Source organism: Anoplolepis gracilipes, chromosome 15 (genome assembly GCF_047496725.1).
Source record: "Anoplolepis gracilipes chromosome 15, ASM4749672v1, whole genome shotgun sequence".
Taxonomy (NCBI): Eukaryota; Metazoa; Arthropoda; class Insecta; order Hymenoptera; family Formicidae; genus Anoplolepis; species Anoplolepis gracilipes.
This window is the reverse complement of record NC_132984.1, coordinates 5,473,801-5,494,839: the sequence shown is the minus strand read 5'-3', so window position 1 is coordinate 5,494,839 and position 21,039 is coordinate 5,473,801. Positions and strand designations below refer to the sequence as shown.

Sequence of the window (21,039 nt, the reverse complement as noted above, 5' to 3'; positions counted from 1 at the left end):
ACCATATATACAGAAATTAATTTTTTACGCCAGGACTAAACTTCCGAGAAACTTGATCTTTCTTTCAAGGTCCATACCTCTAACCCTATATTGGGCGAGGACAAAGTTGTAGCTGAAAGCTGCATTAAAATCACATTAAAACCTCATCTAATCTCATCTTCTTCCCTTTTTCTAGGCAACTCCGTGGAGTCCGAGGATGCGGTGGCGAATGGAGCGGAGTCGAGGGCGCTGCGTTTGACGAGAATACCCACCGCAGATCAACGTCAGCAAAATCATTCGGCTCACTCGAGCGAATAATTGCAGTCAACTCAGAGCGAAAAGCGGCGATACCGAGTACAACGAGCGACGTCCTATCGTCCACATGGACCTGACGGAAGCTTTCGCGCCGGGAGGCGGCGGCGAGGACCTGCCGAAGACGGACTTCTTCGATTTCGTCGTGTCGCCGCCGCCGCACTGTCCCTCGGCCGACGGCGTCTCTGACGAGGAGAGCTTCCTGCACCGCGGTACTGGCGGCTGCCATCGTGCCGCCTTGGGCGGCTACCTTCAGAGCCACGAGGATCACGAGAGCACACATGGCTCTTTCATAAAGGAAACCAACAACAACACACTGACGGCGTTACCACCCGTCTCGACCATCACCGGCTCGCTGAGTCATCATCAGCACCATCATCACGCGCATCATCACGTGCGCGCACAGCACGGGGGCGTCCAGCCGACTGGGGGCGAGACCACCGCCATGGATCAGTCGGAGTGTGACTACTGGGGCCAGGAGGACGATGGTAAAGAGCAAACGTGCAACATCCTGCTGGAAGACCTCAACAAGTACTGTTGGTCCTCGAGCGCGCACACCAACGACAGTGTCATTCACTCGGCGACCACTGGGCCCAACGATCATCATCAGGTCGTAGGCTCGGGCCGCGCTGGCTGCACCACCAACGACCGACAGAATACAGACGGTGCCATCTACACGCTGACGGTGCTGAACAACGAGGCGAACTCGATGGACGCGTTGGATTGTTGCAAGAGTCCGGCGCCCGCGTCTGGCGATTCCTGGTCCCTGAGACCCAATCTCGACCTCGACGCCATTCTGAGCATGGAACCGTCCTCCGGCGAGCAGGACCACGAGCAGCAGACCAGTGGCGACGTGTCCAGGAGTGTCAATGATAGGTTTCACGGACCGGACGGCCGCGGCTTCACCGTGCCGTCGTCACAGTACGCGACCGATGACAGCGGCTTCGTCGAGAGCAAGGAGCTGTGCGCGCGCGCGTCCTCAGCCAACTGTTCCGGTGACAATAACAACGACTGGAAGCTATCGGACCAGAATCTCCAAGAGGTCGCGGCTGCAGCTGCCGCCGCGGTCGCTGTTGGGGCTGGGGATTCCGCCGAAAGTCTTTTGAGAAGTGCTCTTCAGGGTAAACTATATACCGGACCGGCCCAATCGGTCACCTCGTCGTCACCGTCCTCGCAAGCAACCATATCGCTGCCAGTTTCGGCAAACACGGCTCTCATGGTGTCCGACCAACAGCAACAACAGCAACAGCAGCAGCAACAACAACAGGAGGACTCTATGCAAACGTGTACCGACGAGGACCTGTTACTCTCGCAGCTGGACCAGACGACTTACCGACCAGGCGACTACGAAAAGCTGAAGAGCATCGCGAACGAAGTAGTCGAGTCATACTGCAGTCTCGAGCCGGTCTGTAATGTGTCGGCGACCACTACGGTAATGTACACGCTGGACCCAGCAAGCGGGAGTCTGGGTACCATCACGTTACCGGCCGATCTCGGCCAGGTGAGTACCGTAACGGTGGTTACGGCCGCTCAGCAAGACGTTCTACAACAACAGCCCGCTCAACGAACCGACGTGGACCAACAGCAGCAGCAACAGCAGCAATCGGGTGTGCTGCAGCAATCGGGTCAGCTGCAGCTTACTTCCGCCCGAGTGGGCGTCAATACCAAGCCAGCCAAGAAATACGTCAGACGCGCCAATCGCAACAACGCCAATGGCTCCAGCAACGGTGGCGCCGGCTCGGATACCGGCAGCAACGCCAATCAGCAACAGTCTGGCGGCTCCGGCGGCTCGCCCGGTAGCGTGCAACGCAAGGAGCGTTCCCTGCACTATTGCAGTATTTGCAGCAAGGGTTTCAAGGATAAGTACAGCGTGAACGTGCACATCCGAACGCATACCGGCGAGAAGCCGTTCGCTTGCTCGCTCTGCGGCAAGAGCTTCCGCCAGAAGGCCCACCTGGCCAAGCACTACCAGACTCACGTGACCCAGAAGCCCGCCGGTATCCAGCAGACTTCCACTTCCGGCAGCGGCAGCACCGGGGGCGGAAACAACGGTAACACCAGCCCGACGGCGGAGACCAACGTGACTCCCTCCTCCCCGGCTATCGCTAGCAGAACCCAGGTCGCCGTGGATCCCACGGGAGCTGCCTGCAGTCCCCCCAGTTAGTTCGCGAGACGCGAACGCGCGAACGTGCATTCGTTCGTGTTTTCTTTTTTTTTTTTTTTTCTTCCCGCGTTCGGAAAAGAGATGGCGGCCGTGGCTGGTTTCTGCTTTCTCTTCTCGAGTTGCCGATTTTTTTTTTTTTACATGAATATAATTTCCGTGATGGAAACTCTCGAGCCGAGCTTGCGAGAAAGAGCGAACCATGACGAGCGATTAGATGAACGCATCGTGTGTGTATCGGGTGTTCGAAAACTAACTCACGTAATCTTGGAAAATAATTTGTTGGATTGGACAAAGTTTCGATTTAATTTGACTTAATTAAACGTTAATCTAATTAGATAAACTTGCTTGCTTAAATTATTCAATTATTCATTAATTAAATTAGCGTAACCATTATTTATTTAATTACTTCGATTAAGCCAAGTGTCTAAATTATTTCTTACATCGACTCGATTAATTTTCTTTGATTAGTTAAACAACTCGAATTGAATCTTAATTATAGCTCCAGTTAGTCAAATTCGGATCCGTGAAAGAATCGATTGCGAATTATATGAACGAAGGAAATCATTTTCCATGACATACCCAACACACTGACAAGAAACCGATCGAGTTTCGCATGGCGAAACTACGCGCGACACACCGTAGAGTTAATTAAAAAGTTAATTATATATAAGAATCCGATCTTTGTTTGCGAGATTATCTATCCTAACGGCAGCAGCTCGCTGCCGAGTTTTTTTATCTTAATTATTAATTAATTATGAAGGAAGGGCGCTAATCGCGCTCCTCTTAAATTAACATGACATCCGTGAAATTGTTGTTCCTACGATCACCCTTAATGACAATAATGACGAAGACGACGACACTGACAGGTGACAATAATGACGACGACAGAGCGACGAATGTTTATAGGCTACTCGACGATATTAATTATATTTAATAGCCACGAGATATTAACGTTAAAGATGTTTTATAAAATAAATCTTTACAGTTATACAGGATGTTTCAGGACCATCGAATCTTTTTAATCGAAATTTCTACGATCGATCGAAAAACGATGTTTTCTTATTATGAAAATATCTTAGATCGCATCATTTATCTTTTCACTTTTGAACATTTATATTTTTATAGTCAATTGACAAATTAAATCAGAGTAAAAAGAAACTGAAATTAATCCGACATATTCGAAAGTTAAAAAGAGATTGATTCCAAATCGAATCTGCAGAGCAAAAAGGATATCCGGCGATCCTGCAACATTCCGTGTATGTAGAGAGTAGATTTAGATAGTAACTTAGAGCGAGATAAGCGCAAAGTATCGAGAGGAATATCCTTTAATAAGTAATTAGTAGCATGAGCTGTGATTTAGGTACGTACACGAGCAGTTTAGAGCGAAGCAAACGTAATGGAATGCGTTTTTAATACTATTTTCTCACACATTGGTATTTTTTTCTTTTAAATTCTCTCCCTCTCTCTCTCTTCTCTCGCGAAAACGCAGCTAGAAAAAAAGGAATCGACCGAGAAAATTATTTTCAATCATTTCAAATGTCTTTGCCGAAAGTTACCACAGAAACAACAGTCACATTCATTTTTTGACTTTGCTTACAGAATAAAAAAATACTAGTGTCAAAATAATATAACATTATTGCATTATTTGTTATTGTGTTTATAGTGTTAATAAAACTGATAATTAAATTATTTTATCCATTAAGCATTAATTGTTAAATCACATTAAAGCTTCTTGAAAAAAAAGTATTAATATTCACAAATAATAAAATTACTCTCGTGTGTTATAATAATTAATTATACATCACTGCCATAATCACCGATGTTGAAGATCGTCACCAATTAATAAGCGTAATTTTATCGACTATAAGGTCCAAAGCTGCGAATAACAAAATCACACAATCGGGAGGAAAAGAGAGAGAGAGAGAGAAATATGCGTGAATTTTCGCACACCTTGTATACTCGTGCTACATTTTCCGGGGCCCCCGCGACCCCGTAACAACACCGTCGGAGGTCAGAGGGTTTCCGAACGGGCCCCCTCGGGCTATCGCGAGGCTCGCCAGCCTGGTAATTACACGTTGCGTCGATATTGCGTTACGTGCGTGCCCATCACACGTGTACACGATGCATGACATCGCGTCGTCGTCCCGTCCGTCGTGACGCAGGTGGCGATAAGTTTCACCCCGAGGGATGAATTTATCCGTCGGCGATTCGTTATCGGGATAATTAATTGCGCGGCCTTCACGCAAAAGTAAAGCGGCTTTCAAAAGGTACTCTTGAACAAAATTATCCAACGCGTTCGACTCTCATCCAGCGGGCCATCTGATTTTAAAACTTTCCAAAATCAACATTCTTTCCGCCTCAGTTATGTAAAAAATTATAATAACATTATATAATATTTATAATAGTATTATACAAATATTATTATAAATATTATAATATTTGTATAATAAATATTGTAATGTACCAAAAAAAAATATATATATATATATATTTATAAAATTTGTTCAGATAAGAGTCGAGAGTGTTTCAAAACTATAAAAAAAGAAAAAAAAAATCTGAACGTGTTTGCTGGAAAATTCAAAAGATTTAGAAAGTTTCGTATAATTTCGCAGCCTCTTGTCTCTCTCGTCCTTGCCCGAAATTTGCATAATTCAATCAAGATTATTTTTTTCGCCGCACTAAGGCCAATATCCACAATCGACGATTCAAGTTCGAAAACACATCGTCAGGCATTTTCATAATCAGATCGAAGAAATTTCTCAAGTTTTTTAGCCACCATAAAAAAAAAAAAAAAAATACGCGGTGGCGAGAGTATAACGGAAATTGCAAGATTTTATATTTATTATCCCATAATTTATCAGGAAGAAAATGGGCGGAGAAACTGCAAAATATATTAACATATCTATCTCTCTGCTTGCACGTTAGTCTAATTAAAACAGACAGCAACAAGAGATCATCATAATTATAGCTGAAACATCTATAATTTTACGGTGTCGATCCATGTCTCCCCCCCCCCGTCACACCCCTTCGTGCTTCAATGCTAATTAAAAGCAGGAAAAATCCATGAAAGAGATTAAAGAGATTGTAGATTTTTTTCTCCATCCAGAAATTAGAAATACCTTTTAATTATACAAGTTTTTTAATCTTCATTGCTAACAAGCCTACTATTCGCTCTATATTATTTTCCAATTGCTGCACAAAATAAATTAAACAATAGAGAGCTAAATTAATTTGCTTCTGTAATCCTCTAACAGTAAGTACAAAATTTAGAAACTCTTCTTTCAATTCCGGAGCGAGAGTAATTCTACGCGATTAGTTCTACGAATTATTTTTAATTACTGGACGAGGTATATAAATTTGATCTCTCGGCGCGAGGGGGTTAATTAAAGAACCAGGTCGCACGCGCGTAGGGAAAGGGGGCCGACTCGCCCGGTTTGTAGGGCACCTCGATATAAGGGCGTTATTACAGCAGCTGTGCCTCATCACATCGGTCTAGGGTACTTAAAGATCGCGATGATGAGAGCGACCTTATAAGGGGTGTTTAAAGTCACCGCCGTCACCGGCTTTCACCAATCTCGTCGAATCGGATTGCGACCCGCCCGGCTTCTAATCAGCTTTGCGGCGAATTAACCGCGCGATCGATCCCTCCCCCTCCCCGCCCCCTTCGATCTCTCGCGATCGCGAAAGGAAAGCGGCAACGTCGTCTTCGGAGGATGCGACGACTTTTAATCAAGCGCGTCAACTTTAAGGATTAACGAGATCCTCGAGTTTCCTCGACTCTGAGAATATTTCTTGCGTCTTTCAATTGCAATAACAAAATTTATATGTATAAATGTAAGAGACTCTTCTTTGTGTGTCTTTGATGATCTTCTTTAACGATTCCTTCTTCGACGAAAAATATTTTTTAGATTGCAATTTAAAATTTTGAAAAAAAGTACTTGCCAGTAAAAAAAAAAAATTCGCGAATAAAATTTCTTTAATCGCAGAAAAAACTCGAGGATTTTATTTAAAAAAATTCAGATTTGAAATTATAATTCTAATATTTTTGTAAATTTAAATCTAATAATTTATTCAAATTATAATTCCAATACATTTTTTATTAAAAATAGAATATTTTCAGCAGTAATTACACACACACGCATACATATAACCGTTACTATAAATTTCTAAAATATTAGATTATATTTTTTCAATTAAAAAAGTTAAAATATTAAAATATATTTGGCGTAAATAAATAAATATATAACTATTAAATATTTTATTTTTTAAAAAGAAATTCTGATTTTAAATCTAAAATTTTTTTCCGCTGCCTGAATTTGAAGACACGATAATTTTTGCTGTTAGTCTAGACAACTCCTTAAGAATTGCGAATAAGCTTGTTAACCTTCTGAAGGTAGGATGGAGAGGTGTGGCCCGTCTTACAACAATGATCTCCATAGATGGAAGATTGCGCGAAAAGAGCGACGCAAAGGTCGCCATGAACGAATCGCGTGTCGTAAACGCAGGGGAAAACGAGTTATCGAAAAAATCGTGCGTAATTTTCCCATTTTGAAAATTCATTAAAATATTTTAGAGGAAGGTAACAATAATCTCTGAATTGTTTAAACGCAACAAAAAAGTTCTTTATTTCGTAAAACAACCTGGCTCTTTTACTTCGCAAAGATACTTTTCTCTCAAAAATAAAACAAAGGATAATCTAAAATTTTCCTTGATATTCCTAAATTCTATATAATTTTCTTTAAATGAAAATTCATTAATAAATTTGATCGCAAAATTAATAACCGGCTAATATTATTTAAAAAATCTGTTGTATAAAAAAAATTAGTGAAATGTTATTTATTCTAAATATAAAAAAAAACTGCAATATTAATTTATATAAACTAAAGTTTATTTTTTTAAATAAAATCTTAATAATAAATATTAATATAATATTAATAAATAATTTTATTGAAATTATTAATTAAATTTATATTAATATTTTTAATAAACTTAATTAGTAATTTTATTTAGTATAAATTTTATTAAAATAAAATTTATTAATCTTGACAATGTGTCGACATAATTCTAAATGTAAAAACCTACAATCTCATTTATTGATTTATACAAAATGAAATTTATTTTTTTTAAATAAAATTTTAATAGTAAATATATTAATATAAATTTAATAAATAATTTTATTGAAATTATTAATTAAATTTGTATTAATATTTTTATTAAACTTAATTAATAATTTTATTTAGTATAAATTTTATTAAAATAAAATTTATTAAACCTGACGATGTGTCGAGATAACCACTTTGCCCATCACATTACGTAAGAAAATACTCATCGGAATCCTCGGATCCTCGAATCCTTAATACTCAAGAACCACGGGATCGCCGAAATCTTTCCCTGAGCGCGTTCTGAAATTCTTGATATTATTTTCTTCTCAACCTATATACTTTGCCTAGCATGTACGTACGTAAAGCTAATCCTAGGAGTAAAACGTGGTGGCTGTCCAAGCCTGTTACAAGGATACGAATCCGAATCCCGAGGTTACCATGGTAACGAGAATGTAAATGTAAGATTTTTCTTCTTTCTTTCTTTCCCCCTTCTTTTTAAACAATGCGATGCAATAATACTCATGGCGGTCGAGGGCCGCGCGAAAAGAAAGATATAGATTATTTCCGCGCGTTTATAGCTAACTGCGGCTGTTCTATTTTCATTCCGATCGTAAATCAAAGTTAGAACAGTTCCATTTAGCTCTAGACGCGTGCAAGGAATGCAAACCTTTGTATTCTCGCGAGGAGAAAAGTTGATGAGATATATATTATGTATTGTACAGGGTGATCAAATATATACCAATGAAAAATATTTCTTCACTTAATAAATTCTTTGAAAATAAAGTCGATATTTCAGTTTTTCAAGTCTTAATTTATATAACTTAATCGTATTTTCAATGAAATAAAATATAAAGAGATTTAATATAAAATATATTATTAAATATTAATATTATGCTAGTTATATAAATTAAATACATTTAAAATTTTCAAAAATCGACTTGAGATTCAAAGAATCTACGGCTGAGATGTTTTTCCGTATTTGCGTGAACACCCTATAAATATATAAAATGCGCGTCGGCCTACCCAGTACAAAAAGCAGATCGTTATAATATTTTATTATATCACGGATATTGTGTTATGTGAATAATTACATTTTATGTTGTTAATGAAGTCGTAATATATATATATATAAATATAAATATATATAATACATGTTTCTACATACGTACAGATATACGCAAATATATATGATTTTATATATTATATATATATGTATATGTATATGTATTAGCGTACCTATACGTTAACAACGTTGACAGTTGTGTATCGCTCTCTTCTTCCCTAATTTTTTTTTTTTTTTATAGACCCACGAATAAGAGACCCCGTTTGTGTTTCAAAAAAACTTTGTAAGGTTTCCTCCCCCTCTCCCTACCAAGTTGTGCGTTTTATACATATATATATATGCTCTAATAATAAAATGATTGTTCAAAGTTTCTCTCCTAATTTCAGCAATCGCGAAGATCGTCGAGCGATCTACGATATATACGAGACATCATTCTTAGCGAAAATAAATTGCCAAGTGCAATATATGCGTGTAATATACGAAATTTTCGACTAACTTATCGTCAACGAGATTATTTAATTATATAGATTTATACGTTATAGATAAAATGCGAAAAGGTTTAATGACACTTTCGTTCGAAAATCGGCTTCGACTTCGCCGAAGATTTTTATGAATATGTAAAAAGACGTTAATTATGAGATGCTGCGTGAAATCACGTTAAATCATAGACGATTCGAAGCAAGGATCGCACATTTTCTCGGATTCTTTGATTATAAATTAATTAATTAATATTGACTCGAGACTTAATGTTTGAGAGAAATGATAAAAATACCAGGACAACTTTATATATGAAAAAGAAAAATATTCTAAATGATCTTTCGGCTTTAGGATACTCTTCGCTGTTGCTCACGAATGTATAATGATTGAAATAATTTTGAATGGCGGACCAGCCGGTATAGCAATTTAGAGATTTAGACGAGACGACGAAGAAATGTACCTATTATTTTTGTACTTAGTTTTAATAAAGGTTTATATGCTTTTTTATAAAAACAGAGAAACGCTTCAGATGTCTGATATTTAATCAATCAAATTACATCCGTAATTGTTTGGATTTTTCATTGTTTTTTGTTATTTGATCGTATTTTAATTAAGCCATTTTATCAAGGTACGAAATTTATCTATTGAAGAATATCACCGAATATTTTTAAAGCATCGATATTCTTTATATAATGCTTTATTACTTAATCTTTGTTATAAAAAAATTGAGTTTTTAAAATAATTATCACATATAATTATATATAATTAAAATATAAAAAAAAATTTTAATTGAAAGATCTGTCGTTTACGATTATCGTACATAATTCCGAGATACCTTATATTTTTCAATTAAAAATATTTGTGAATAAGTAACAAAATAATAAATTAAATAAATTAAACAAATAATTACTAAATATAAAATACAAATTTTTGTCTATTAAAAAATGAGCTGTCCCATTCGTTTTAAATCTCGTCATATATACATTTTTGGGACACTTCGTTTTTTTTCACTGATATAATTCAATAGACAATAGATAACATTATATAATGTTTAAATTGAAGGTAGCAATTTTATTGCTACAACGATCTCAACAATAAAGATATGATAACATAATGTAAATGTACTCGCCCAACTCTGTCGGCTACGTCAACAGGATTTCCTGGATTCCTTGCGCTGATTTCTTTTGCATCGCTTCCTTCTCCGAGGATAATCTCCGTTGGAACCATTTTTCTTGGAATCTGATAAAAAAAGAAATTTAATCACTTTCATGCAAGCTAATTAAAATATACTCAGACAGCACACAATATTTATAAAATATGTAAAAAATATTTATAATAATTATATATAATTAAATATAATTTATAATAATTATTTGAATATTTTATAAATATTTCATAAATATTTTTATAATCTTAAATTTAACTGATCATAAAGATCACAAATATTTCACAATAAATATTTGAGAATATTTATAAAATATTATAAATATTTATATTTTACTGACAATAAGTAGTAGCTAAAATACATTTACTCTATATGTATTTTAATAATATGTCAAGTATTGTTTTTATGACTTTTTCTCTTAATATATAAAATATGTAAAAAATATTTATGAATATTTATCATAAATATTATGTATTATCTGGATAATACAATAAATAAATGTGCTCACCATAAATTATACAACCGGAAAATCGACAGAATTTTCTGGGTTCCTCATATTTTTGCACCGCTTTCTTCCTTGAGAGCGATATTCCGATGGCAGTAGAAATCAAAGACACGAATTTCGATTGAACATTTTCGCACTTGGCGATATAATATCAACCGAGATTAGTTTTAAGTTCCCGATAACTCTACTTATATATTTATTATACATATTCATTCGTAGGCGCATTTTTGCAACTGTAAACGTACGAAAGAGACAACGATCTGCGGTTTCAGCGGATGCACGTTTTGGCGCCAACGATGGCCTGCCTGACGCCATCTGATGGTGATAAATTCAAACTCAGACTCAATGCAGACTCGGTCGGTAATAATTGTTGAACGTATAAAAATTACATAACGTATCAATATCAATAACAAAATAAATGGATGAAATATAATTTTCAATGTTAAAAATAATATTGAATGTTATCGAATTATGTAGAATTAAAATTCCAAGCTAATTTATTCTTTAATTTTTAATTTCACGATTCTGTAGACTGTAGACTGTAGATATTCGTGCAAAAACTGTGTAATCTTTCTCGTTCTTTAAATATAATATATATTTGCGCGAAATATTTGAGATATATGTATTTAATTTGTATTTAATTCCTTTTGATTATTAAAATATAAATATAAGGAGTGTGAAAAAAGAAAAGACAGGAAAAAGGAACTATCTTTATATCCTTTTTTGGTTTACAAGAAATTTGTGACTTTTGACGTTTCGTAAAATAATTTATTTATGAACAAGATTATGCAGCAAATATTATCGACGAATCACGGTAATCATATCTTTGATGATAATTAATCATTATACCGCATCGTATTATTAAGTATATATATATATATATGAATTTATTTTGCAAAAATTTGCATCTTTTCTGATATTAACAGACCGTTCCATCGTGCGTCGTCGATAGTTTTTTTTTTATTTATAAGCTAAAATATACAAAATATCTCTCAAAGTTCGTGCTAATTCAATAAGATTATCCGCGCATTTAAAACATATTTATCTAAAATCAAGAATCGCCAGGAACCTTTTTTTTATCTAATATTGTATATTGTTTCGCTTTAAAAAACAAAAAAGTCGTATTCAGATAAAACCTGTTCTGATGATCTCTCATAGGTATTGCATTTAATAATTTTTCTGATATAGAAGCATTCAGTAAATTATTTTTTCTCTTTTTCATTAAATGAACTTAATCTTTTAATTATCGTTTAATCGTATTAATGTGATTTTATTTGATTTATTATAAGAAACTTTATTCGCTTTAAATTTATATAAATTATTTTAATTAAATAGATAAAAAAGAAGAGATTTATAATGTTCCTCGAGATTCCGATTAGATTTGTCTTTTGTGACCTTTTGAATTGTTCGCGCTAATCAGATTTGCATACATAAGAAGTTTAGTATATACGGTGTAAAGTATTGTCGACGGACGGGTTATTTATTAATTTTATCATAAATCGTTGAAAATATTTTCTTTTGGCAGCTCTGTTTAGATCGATTCAGGACATCAATAAATTGCGATAAAAATTTCAATACCAAATATTACAAATATATGCAAAAACAAGTGCAAATTTACACATGTAAATTTAAATTATATATATATACATATATATGTATATAAAATATATATATATGTATATATATGTATATATATATATATATATATGTATATAAAATATATATATATATGTATATATATATATGTATATATATGTATATATATATGTATATATATGTATGTATATATATATATATATATGTATATACATGCATAGTTACATAAAAAAAAAAAATTAAAAATTGTAAACATTGTAACAGTGAGAATGATCAAAAAACTATTGCATTTTTACAAGTATTTTTTACAAAGTTTTACTATTAACTTTAATGTTTAAAATTATACTTTTTGCAACGCATATATCAATAATCAGCTCGAATTCAAACATCAATTATATTTTATTGTGTTATTATAAATCAAAATTATTGGCCAAAAGAAATTCAACAGTCATTGTTTAAAAAATAGGTTGCCTTATATATAAATTTTTTAAGTGTAAATATAAAAATTGCGAGGGAAGTTTTCCCCTGTGTCTGAGGATGTCCTGAATGTGGTCTAGAAAAAGGCGATCCTGCGAAGGGAAAAAGGCGTGGAAAGGGCGTGCGAGAAAAATATATATTTTTTTATTAGATAGAGTAGGATAGTACTTGGACGAATGTATCCAGAGTCTCGATTCAGCGAAGTATCGATCATCTCATTCAACGTGCACGGATACATCGTCGTTTGGCCCTCTATAGCGATTGCAGTAGACGAATGCAATAGTGATATAGCGCGTTATCAGGTCTTTATATCGCACGGTAGAGACGCACGAGTTTCGCGCAACTTTTGGCTCTAAGAGAGCAGCTTGTCCTCGGGAATGGTCGGGCTGGTGACCGACGGAGCCGCGGATGAGCGCCTCATTGCTTCGGATTCTCGGAGAGCATCGTCAAAGCTCTGCGTCGAATTGGATCTCGAAGGCACAACTTTTGTCTGCAAAAAGGAAGAAAAGGATTCAAATCTCTGAATAAAAATTCAAGTTAAATCGAGTTATTTAAAACTTCTGTAAATTGATAAAAGAACGCAAATTTAATGTATATAATATATACATTATTATTATTACAATATATCTACACACATGCATGTATATATAATAATACAAAATAATCTAACAACACAAATCTAATGTATATAATAAATAATACAATTATGTAAATTTTATTAATTAATAATTAATAAATAATAATAAATTAATTTATATTGTTTATTTAATAATGCGTGGAAAAGTTAATTTAATAAAAAATATTATAAAAATGCTAAAGAACATTCCATTAATAATCTAATTACAAACTTTTAATCTAAAATTAATTTTAATTTAATCTAAAAATTATTTTGATATAATTATTTATTTAATAACTTAAATTTTAATACCTTAATATTCTCGCAAGCAGATCCAACTCTTTCCTCTAATGACCGGAAGCTATCAGAGTTGCGCATCTGGCCCAGTTTCATGGAAATGCCGCTACCAAATCCACCCAGAATACTTGTTGTTTTTTCAGCCGTAGACTTGAGTACAGATTCTGTTTTTTGGTATCTGAAAGAAAGAGAAGATTCATCAACAAACTAATAAGAATAATAAATCAGTCAGTCGTAGATCATCCTCTGTAAAAACAATGACTATGTTAATTAAATTTCAATCGACATCACAAAGCTCTTAAATATCAGATAATGTTGGTGTTTGTTAAGATTGGTTCTTGTTTCAAGCAAACGTGCTTTAATAGCGATATTACGTCGTCGATACTTTAAATTATCAAAATTAAAATATCGACAAAAACACAAGATGTCTCCAAAGCATGTCAACAAACTTTGACAATGTTTTATTCAGTTTAAGGAATTTTAAAAGAATTTTAAAGAATTTTAAAAGCATGTTATGTACAAATATGTAAGCAAAATATCAATAGGAGAATAAGATTTGGATAACCAGGAAAAAATGAGATGCGTTATACTTACAAATCGTTGCTGGGAATCGTCTTGACTAAGCGACCGAGTGACATGCCAAGCTGATAACTGAATTCATTGTTCGTTGTGTCTTACAATTAGTCTTAGAAACTCAACCGAAAGTAAAACAAAAGAATGCTTCTACGTGTGTCTAAAGAACAGGAGAAGTGGAGTATCAACATAAAAAAAACGATCACCGTAGGTTTGCAAAAATAAAAACGAAGAGACGAAAAATAGAAAGGAGATGTGTATAAAAATCAAGAAAAAAATCGAAAAACTTGGTGCAACGAATTTGGAAATATTTCGCAAGTATCTTGCAATTCCACAATCACGGTTTTCCATCCACTTCTCCTTTACAAGAAATTTTCTCCTTTAAGAAATATGGCAAAGTGTGCACATGAATATACAAAGTGAATACATATATATAGTGTACAGATAAGAGAGATACGAAGAAGAAGCTGATAACTAAGTAGCAAACGTACACATGGCTCTCCTTGACGTTCTTCAGTCCCTGATTAACATCGTCGGTGAGCTCTTTCCAGACGCTGATACCCAGTTTCCTCTTCAGATCCTGCGAAACCTTGATCTTGTTGGCGAGGACATGTCTCAAGGTCTGTATCTCCTCTTCAACCTGAAAACAAACATTGTTATCTCTCGTCTTTCGGAATTTTTTCAAATTCCTCAAAACTTACTTTTGCTAACTGAGCGCTCCATTCGGCCTTATGCTGTTCCTGCTCCTCCAAGGAGAGTCCTTGGAGTTCGTGTACTACATGATCCGATGAGGGCGACAGAGATCCGGCCGAGTGTAGCGAGGCATCTTCTCCTGGAACAAAAGGAACAAAGAACATTAGCCACATGTTATACAACACTATAACTGTCATGCTTACTGACTGCCAGAAGTATCATTTTCTTTCGTTATAACAAGTTATGTGAAAAAAAAATAAATAAATAATTTATTATGCATAAATATATATATGTATATAATAAAAATTATATTTATATTTTCTATAAGAAATAATTTTAAAATCTAATAAAATTATATTAAAATATTAAGACTGGAAAACAACACAGATTTTTATTTTTCACTCAAATTAATAATTAAAAATATTTTAATGTTTCAAACGCTTTTTCTCTCTCTAGATTGAAAAAAATAATTGTATTCGATTAGCTACAATTTATAAGATTCTTTCTTTACTTTTTTATTTATAATTTATAATTTATTAATTATTAATAATTTATAATAACTTAATATATTCTAGATAATTTCTTTTATATAAGCTGAATAAAACGGATAAAATTTATCTAATTATTTATGGATTGCATAAAATGTGAGTGCAAAAATAAAAATTAATCGATTTTAATTTTTCGATTAGGAAACAATTGCTTAAATTTCACACAAATTTCGCGATTCTGTTTCGTCAGATTGCGAAGGAATGCGCAGAGTTTCGCATTTTCAGCAGAGCGAAACGTCGTCCTAGAAAAAATTAACATCATGCTTCTACTTCGCTATATACTCGATCGCGATTCTACTTACTGAACTTCTTTTTTTGTTCAGTTTCACACAAGAGAAGAAATAAATAAATCGACGCCGAGAGAGGCTGTTAAATATAAAAACTTCTTACACAAAATTACAGAAAATAATTAATGCCAAAAATTAAATAAAAATCTTTAAATTAATTTAAAAAATTTTAAAATTAGAGTAATAAAAGCCAAAAATCAATGTAATTAAAAAATCAAACATTTTAAGATCGCTGGACACAAGCTTTCTACAAAATATCACTGTATGTAATGTCCAATTATAATTTTGATATTATAATTAATTATGATTAAATTACAATTATAATTACAGTTATAATTAAAATTAAATAATCACTATATATTAAAATAATATTTTATATATGTATTATAAGATTTGGTTGACTTTCTTCTTATTATATTTTTTTATTCTCATCCTTGAATCCCAATTCGTCAAAATTCCATTACATTTAATTGCTATAATTCTTCAATGTTTAATAATTCGACAATAATAATATTTTTAATACGTATACAATCTTATTGAGAGACTTAAGCGTGATAACGATTTCTGATTAATTAAACAACAATAGTCTATTATTTATCTTCACTCTAATCTCATTCGCTTTTAATTACCATAAATATTCAAGAATTAATTCTATGATTCGAGTTAGATTAATTCTGTAATCAAAGTTTCGAGAGTCAGCCTATCAAATTATCGAGAATCGTCCTAATTTCCATCAGAGTTTCAGCGAAGTCTATAACGACTGCTCTTCATCGGAAATTACGAGCGATAAAACTGGCGAAGCGAATTCTCCTCTCTTCTCACGGCACCTTTTACCAGCTCGAGGAACCTCCTATAATTCTGGCTGTTGCTGATCCTGGCAAGATAGGGCTTGGAGAAATCCTGGAAGACCACGCGGATCGACCGCCTCTTTTTCTTGCCGCCACGTGTCCCTACTTCTGGCAGGAACTTCGTCTCCACGGACAGGTTGCCGTCGTCGACGACGATCTCGTCGATCTCGCCGTTGGAGTCGCGCCAGCAGTGGACCACCAACTCGTCCACATCGTCGTCGAGCTCGTCGATGTCGTCGAAGCTCGGCGTCGTCGTCAGCTTCGAGTAATATACATCCTCCTCGTATTCCAACGATTCGAACTCGCGCTCGTTCTCACTCGGACAGTCCTCCTCGTCGTGTTCCTGGCAAAACCTTCCGCGCTTTTCTTGGTTGCTTCTCGGATCTACGGATTGCCTAGGGTTCGCCATTCTTGGTTCTCATGATTTTTCTTCGGGAAATCTCTTCTGATGTAAAAGCTTGGCTCTTGATCACGAAAAATGTGAGACAGAAAGTTCGTTGAAAGCTTTAAAATAATACTCAATTAATCGGAGGAACTATTAGCCTGTTAATCTTCGTGGTCACGTTTAAAAATGTCCGAGGGGTTTTTTTGCTCCAAAAAAAATCCACAAAGTTGAAATGGAAAGCTTCAAAATAAACAGATTGGATGATTGGTGGATATATAAATTAAAAATAGCAAATGTTGCTTTCTATGATTTTTTAAAAATCATAATTTACTTCAAATTTATACTTCAACAGACACATTGAAAGCTTCTGAAAAGAATTAATCAGTCTTGACAAGTGTCTAGATATCTAAAGATTTTATTTGGATTCAATATTACATTTATATAGGTTTTGTCAAATCTTGCTTCAAACTCTTTATAATTTTTTTTTTATTATCTTGCCTTAATAGTTTCTTCAGAAAAATACATCTTATAAATAAATATAAAATTGTCTACGATTTAAATTTTATTCGCATATTGTACACTTTGTACTTGATCGCAGCGAGATTGTATCACACACGAGAATTCAGAATTCACTGAATCGAGAATTAAAAATTACAGAGAAATCTCGACGGAGAAATCTCTATGGACTAGAAGATTCGACGTGATTAATTATTTATTATCACAATTGAACAACGTTTCACCGTAAATCATCGAATCGCACGGGATCTAGGAACAACAACTCGACTTGATTCACGCGATTCTTTTCAAATGAAATCGATTCTTCTACATGGCAGCGATTTGACAATCCGCGAAAAGCGACCACGTGTACCGATGTGTGCACTCAGGACTAACAGCTGTCCCGTCGAAGAACGACAGTTGCGAAGACATAAACGTTTCGGAGAAATCGAGACGCGGTTCTCTCACTCTGCTTTAATGAAAAATAAAGTAGGAAGGGAAAGGAGAGAAGAAAAGAGAGGGGAGAGAAAAGAGGGAACTGACAAGTTGCCTTGGTTCAAGAAGGAAAGGCCCCAGTAGCGACTTCTAAAGCCAGTTCCCACAGGTCTCATATCTCGCAAACATAAAACTATTTCATTATATTATTGTTATTATTTATACGTGACAACTGTATAAATAATAATAATAATAATAATATAATAAATTATTCGTATAATAATAATTATAAAATTTATATTATAAAATAAATAAATATTATTTTTACAATAATAATTTATAATAATAATAAATTATTTTTGCGTTCGACTCTACCTAATTAGAATAGACTTTTTTTATAGCACGCAACGGATCTTCCTTAATAATTAACACACTCTAATTAAGAAAATCTCGCTAATTTATATTAACGTTCGACCGTTCCACCAGAATTATTCTGACACTTGCTACGTTTCAATTTAATCCGCTCACTGTGTATTTTCATTTGTTTCATTCATATTATGATGACAGATACATATAAAATTTTTAAAAAATAGAGATAAAGATAGAGAGAAAAACCAGGCGCGATTAGAAGTGTTTTAATTGATTTCGTAGATGGACCTCGCTAAAGTACTTTGCCTCTTTTCGCGATCGATTAGAAAAGCGCGGAAGAGCGTGGCACACAAAGACTGTATAATACAATAAAAGTTTCTAAACTTCTCGCGAGGGGAACCTTGAGAGCAAACCGGTTTATCGATTCGACTCGACGGTGGATTCTTGTCCATGCTTAGTGACGTGTGTTTAGTATTAAAGATGGTCGTTTCATTATTATCGACGAATCTCTTGTCAAGGGTTAATACATTTTTCTTAAAGAAAAATAACATTTGCAAACATCAAATTAAGACAGAAAAAGATTCCTTTTAATGTGTTTTTTTTTTAATATTCTTTTTAATGTTTTTAATTAAAATCTTTCTGTTAATGCATGTTCACTTTCTTAATTTTTTATCGTCTTAATTTCACTCAAAGAATTTTTCAAACGACTTTATTTCTTTATCTTTTTATCTCTTTAATGTCTTATCATTCTCTACATGTATAAATTGTGAAAAATTATCGGACGATATTAAAACGTTTTATTTTTAAAGTATGGAAAAAATATTAAGAATAATTAATTAAAGAATAATTAAAAACATGTTAAGAAAAATAATTAAAAATGATAAATGGATGCAATTGAAAAAACGGAAGCTCAAAAATAAAAATTGATTTATAAATATAAAGCACACACAAGGTTGGACAAAAATATAATTTAAAAAATATTTTTTCTTTCATATCTCTGATTTTTTTCTGAAAATTCTTCTTATTTAATACTTATGAATATACATAATAATTATTTTCTCTTTTAATTCCTTATTCTTGATTTCAATTAAACGACTATTTTTAACTTTACTTCTTCACCTGTTTATTAAAAATATCCTTCCCCAAATATGCAAACTGTCAAAAATTGTCAGACCGTATTAAAATATTCCGTTTAAATTATATGGAAAAAATATTAAGAATAATTAATTAAAAAATAATTAAGAGTATGTTAAGAAAAATAATTAAAGCCGCATGTGTTAAAAAAATTAATATGTTATTTACAATTAAATTCTTTCCAAAGACATCACTTAACAGCAAAGTGCAGAAAATCGACCTTAATCAGTGCAGCTGCACCCGCATCGTAATTGCAATCTATTCGTGTCGGTTGCACTATTTATTATTTATTTATCTTTTCCACATAAAAGAAGATTTTTATGTATATTAAATATAAAAATATATAATAATTTTATTATAATAATTTTACATATAATTAATAATACTTGTATACAGATTGCCATTGACGTATAATGTCATTGACATACATGTATATGTATATAATGTGTTTAAAAACTAAATACCAAAGTTCGAAGAAGAATCAAGTGTATTATTATTAGTAAAATGAATGTATTTTTTCGTAATAAAATTTTAGCTCTCAAGATAAACAACGTCAACGAATGCAACGCAAAATATGAAAGCGCAGTTTCAAGTAATCCAATATGCACATATGATTTGCACAGAATATGCGACCGGAACATCGTCGGTTACACACATACACATACATACACGTGAACACACGGCATACGGAAGTTCACAAGGTCGTTGTTGACTGGAAACGTCAAATATGCGAACGCGCATAATATATAATTATAGGTTAGGATTCGATCGTCCAACTTATTTGTCGCTTCTCAAACGTTCTTGTCGATTAATTCTCGTTATTCTCGCGACGACGAGCTACTTTGTTTAATTACAAACAATATGCCCGAATAATATGTTTCTCAATCGGAATCAGACATCGGATGGCGATGTTGATGATCTCACCTGTTGGCACATTACTCATTCTGATGACCTCGTGACTCGCGGAATCGGGGCGATATCGGTCAATTTTCGTTGATTTTCGTGAAAACCTCGATGCAAAATCACAAAACAGACGAGCTTGAATCGATTCACCAGGAAGCAAAAGATAATGCGCGTTCTCCGATACCGAGCAGAGATCGATCGGCTTTGACTATGAACTGACAATAGGTCGAATACCGCCCTCTCGTCGAAAATGTGGTTGACAGTTGCCGCCACCTGTCGAGTGCCAGTAGAAACTTTAGAGAATGGGTGACCGCGTGAAAGGAACAGCTGATTTGAAAATTGCACATGCGGCTTTACAGCTTCTTTTTATTTACTACAGATATTTTAAATATATTCCAATTTCTTAATAGCAAATTTATTAGTAGTAATAAAATATAGTTAATATATATAATTAAATATAATATATGTTATAATGTTTAATATAATATATATATATGTTATTCTTATTTATTATTTGGTTGGTTTTAAACAATCAGTTTAATATTTAGAATTTTTGGGTTTGTATCAACAATTAAACGAATAAAAACAATTACTAGTCTTTTGATTGTAAGAATTT

General features: G+C 33.9%; 2 protein-coding genes across 3 annotated transcripts in view; one reads left to right on the top strand and one right to left on the bottom strand.

Annotated features, from left to right (window-relative positions):
• Window positions 1-7,236, top strand: part of LOC140673885 (uncharacterized) — a 59,567-nt gene extending 52,331 nt beyond the window's left edge. The window contains exon 2 of the mRNA XM_072907122.1: window positions 176-7,236. Coding sequence (XP_072763223.1) covers window positions 362-2,455 — 2,094 coding nt within the window. The 5' untranslated portion in view covers window positions 176-361 and the 3' untranslated portion in view covers window positions 2,456-7,236. The remainder of the gene's footprint in view (window positions 1-175) is intronic.
• Window positions 7,237-11,714: 4,478 nt separating this feature from the next.
• On the bottom strand, window positions 11,715-17,540 carry LOC140673864 (uncharacterized). 2 transcript variants are annotated; one of them, XM_072907096.1, is made up of 6 exons: window positions 16,682-17,540; window positions 15,028-15,158; window positions 14,818-14,966; window positions 14,348-14,404; window positions 13,769-13,931; window positions 11,715-13,330 (listed from the first exon to the last, which is right to left on the bottom strand). In XM_072907096.1, exons 1-6 carry the CDS (start codon window positions 17,109-17,111, stop codon window positions 13,193-13,195), a joined length of 1,068 nt encoding a protein of 355 aa, XP_072763197.1. In that variant the 5' UTR covers window positions 17,112-17,540; the 3' UTR covers window positions 11,715-13,192. The 2 variants fall into 2 exon arrangements, with proteins under 2 accessions (XP_072763197.1, XP_072763198.1); XM_072907097.1 differs by lacking the exon at window positions 14,348-14,404 and having other exon boundaries at window positions 16,682-17,524.
• Window positions 17,541-21,039: the final 3,499 nt, after the last annotated feature.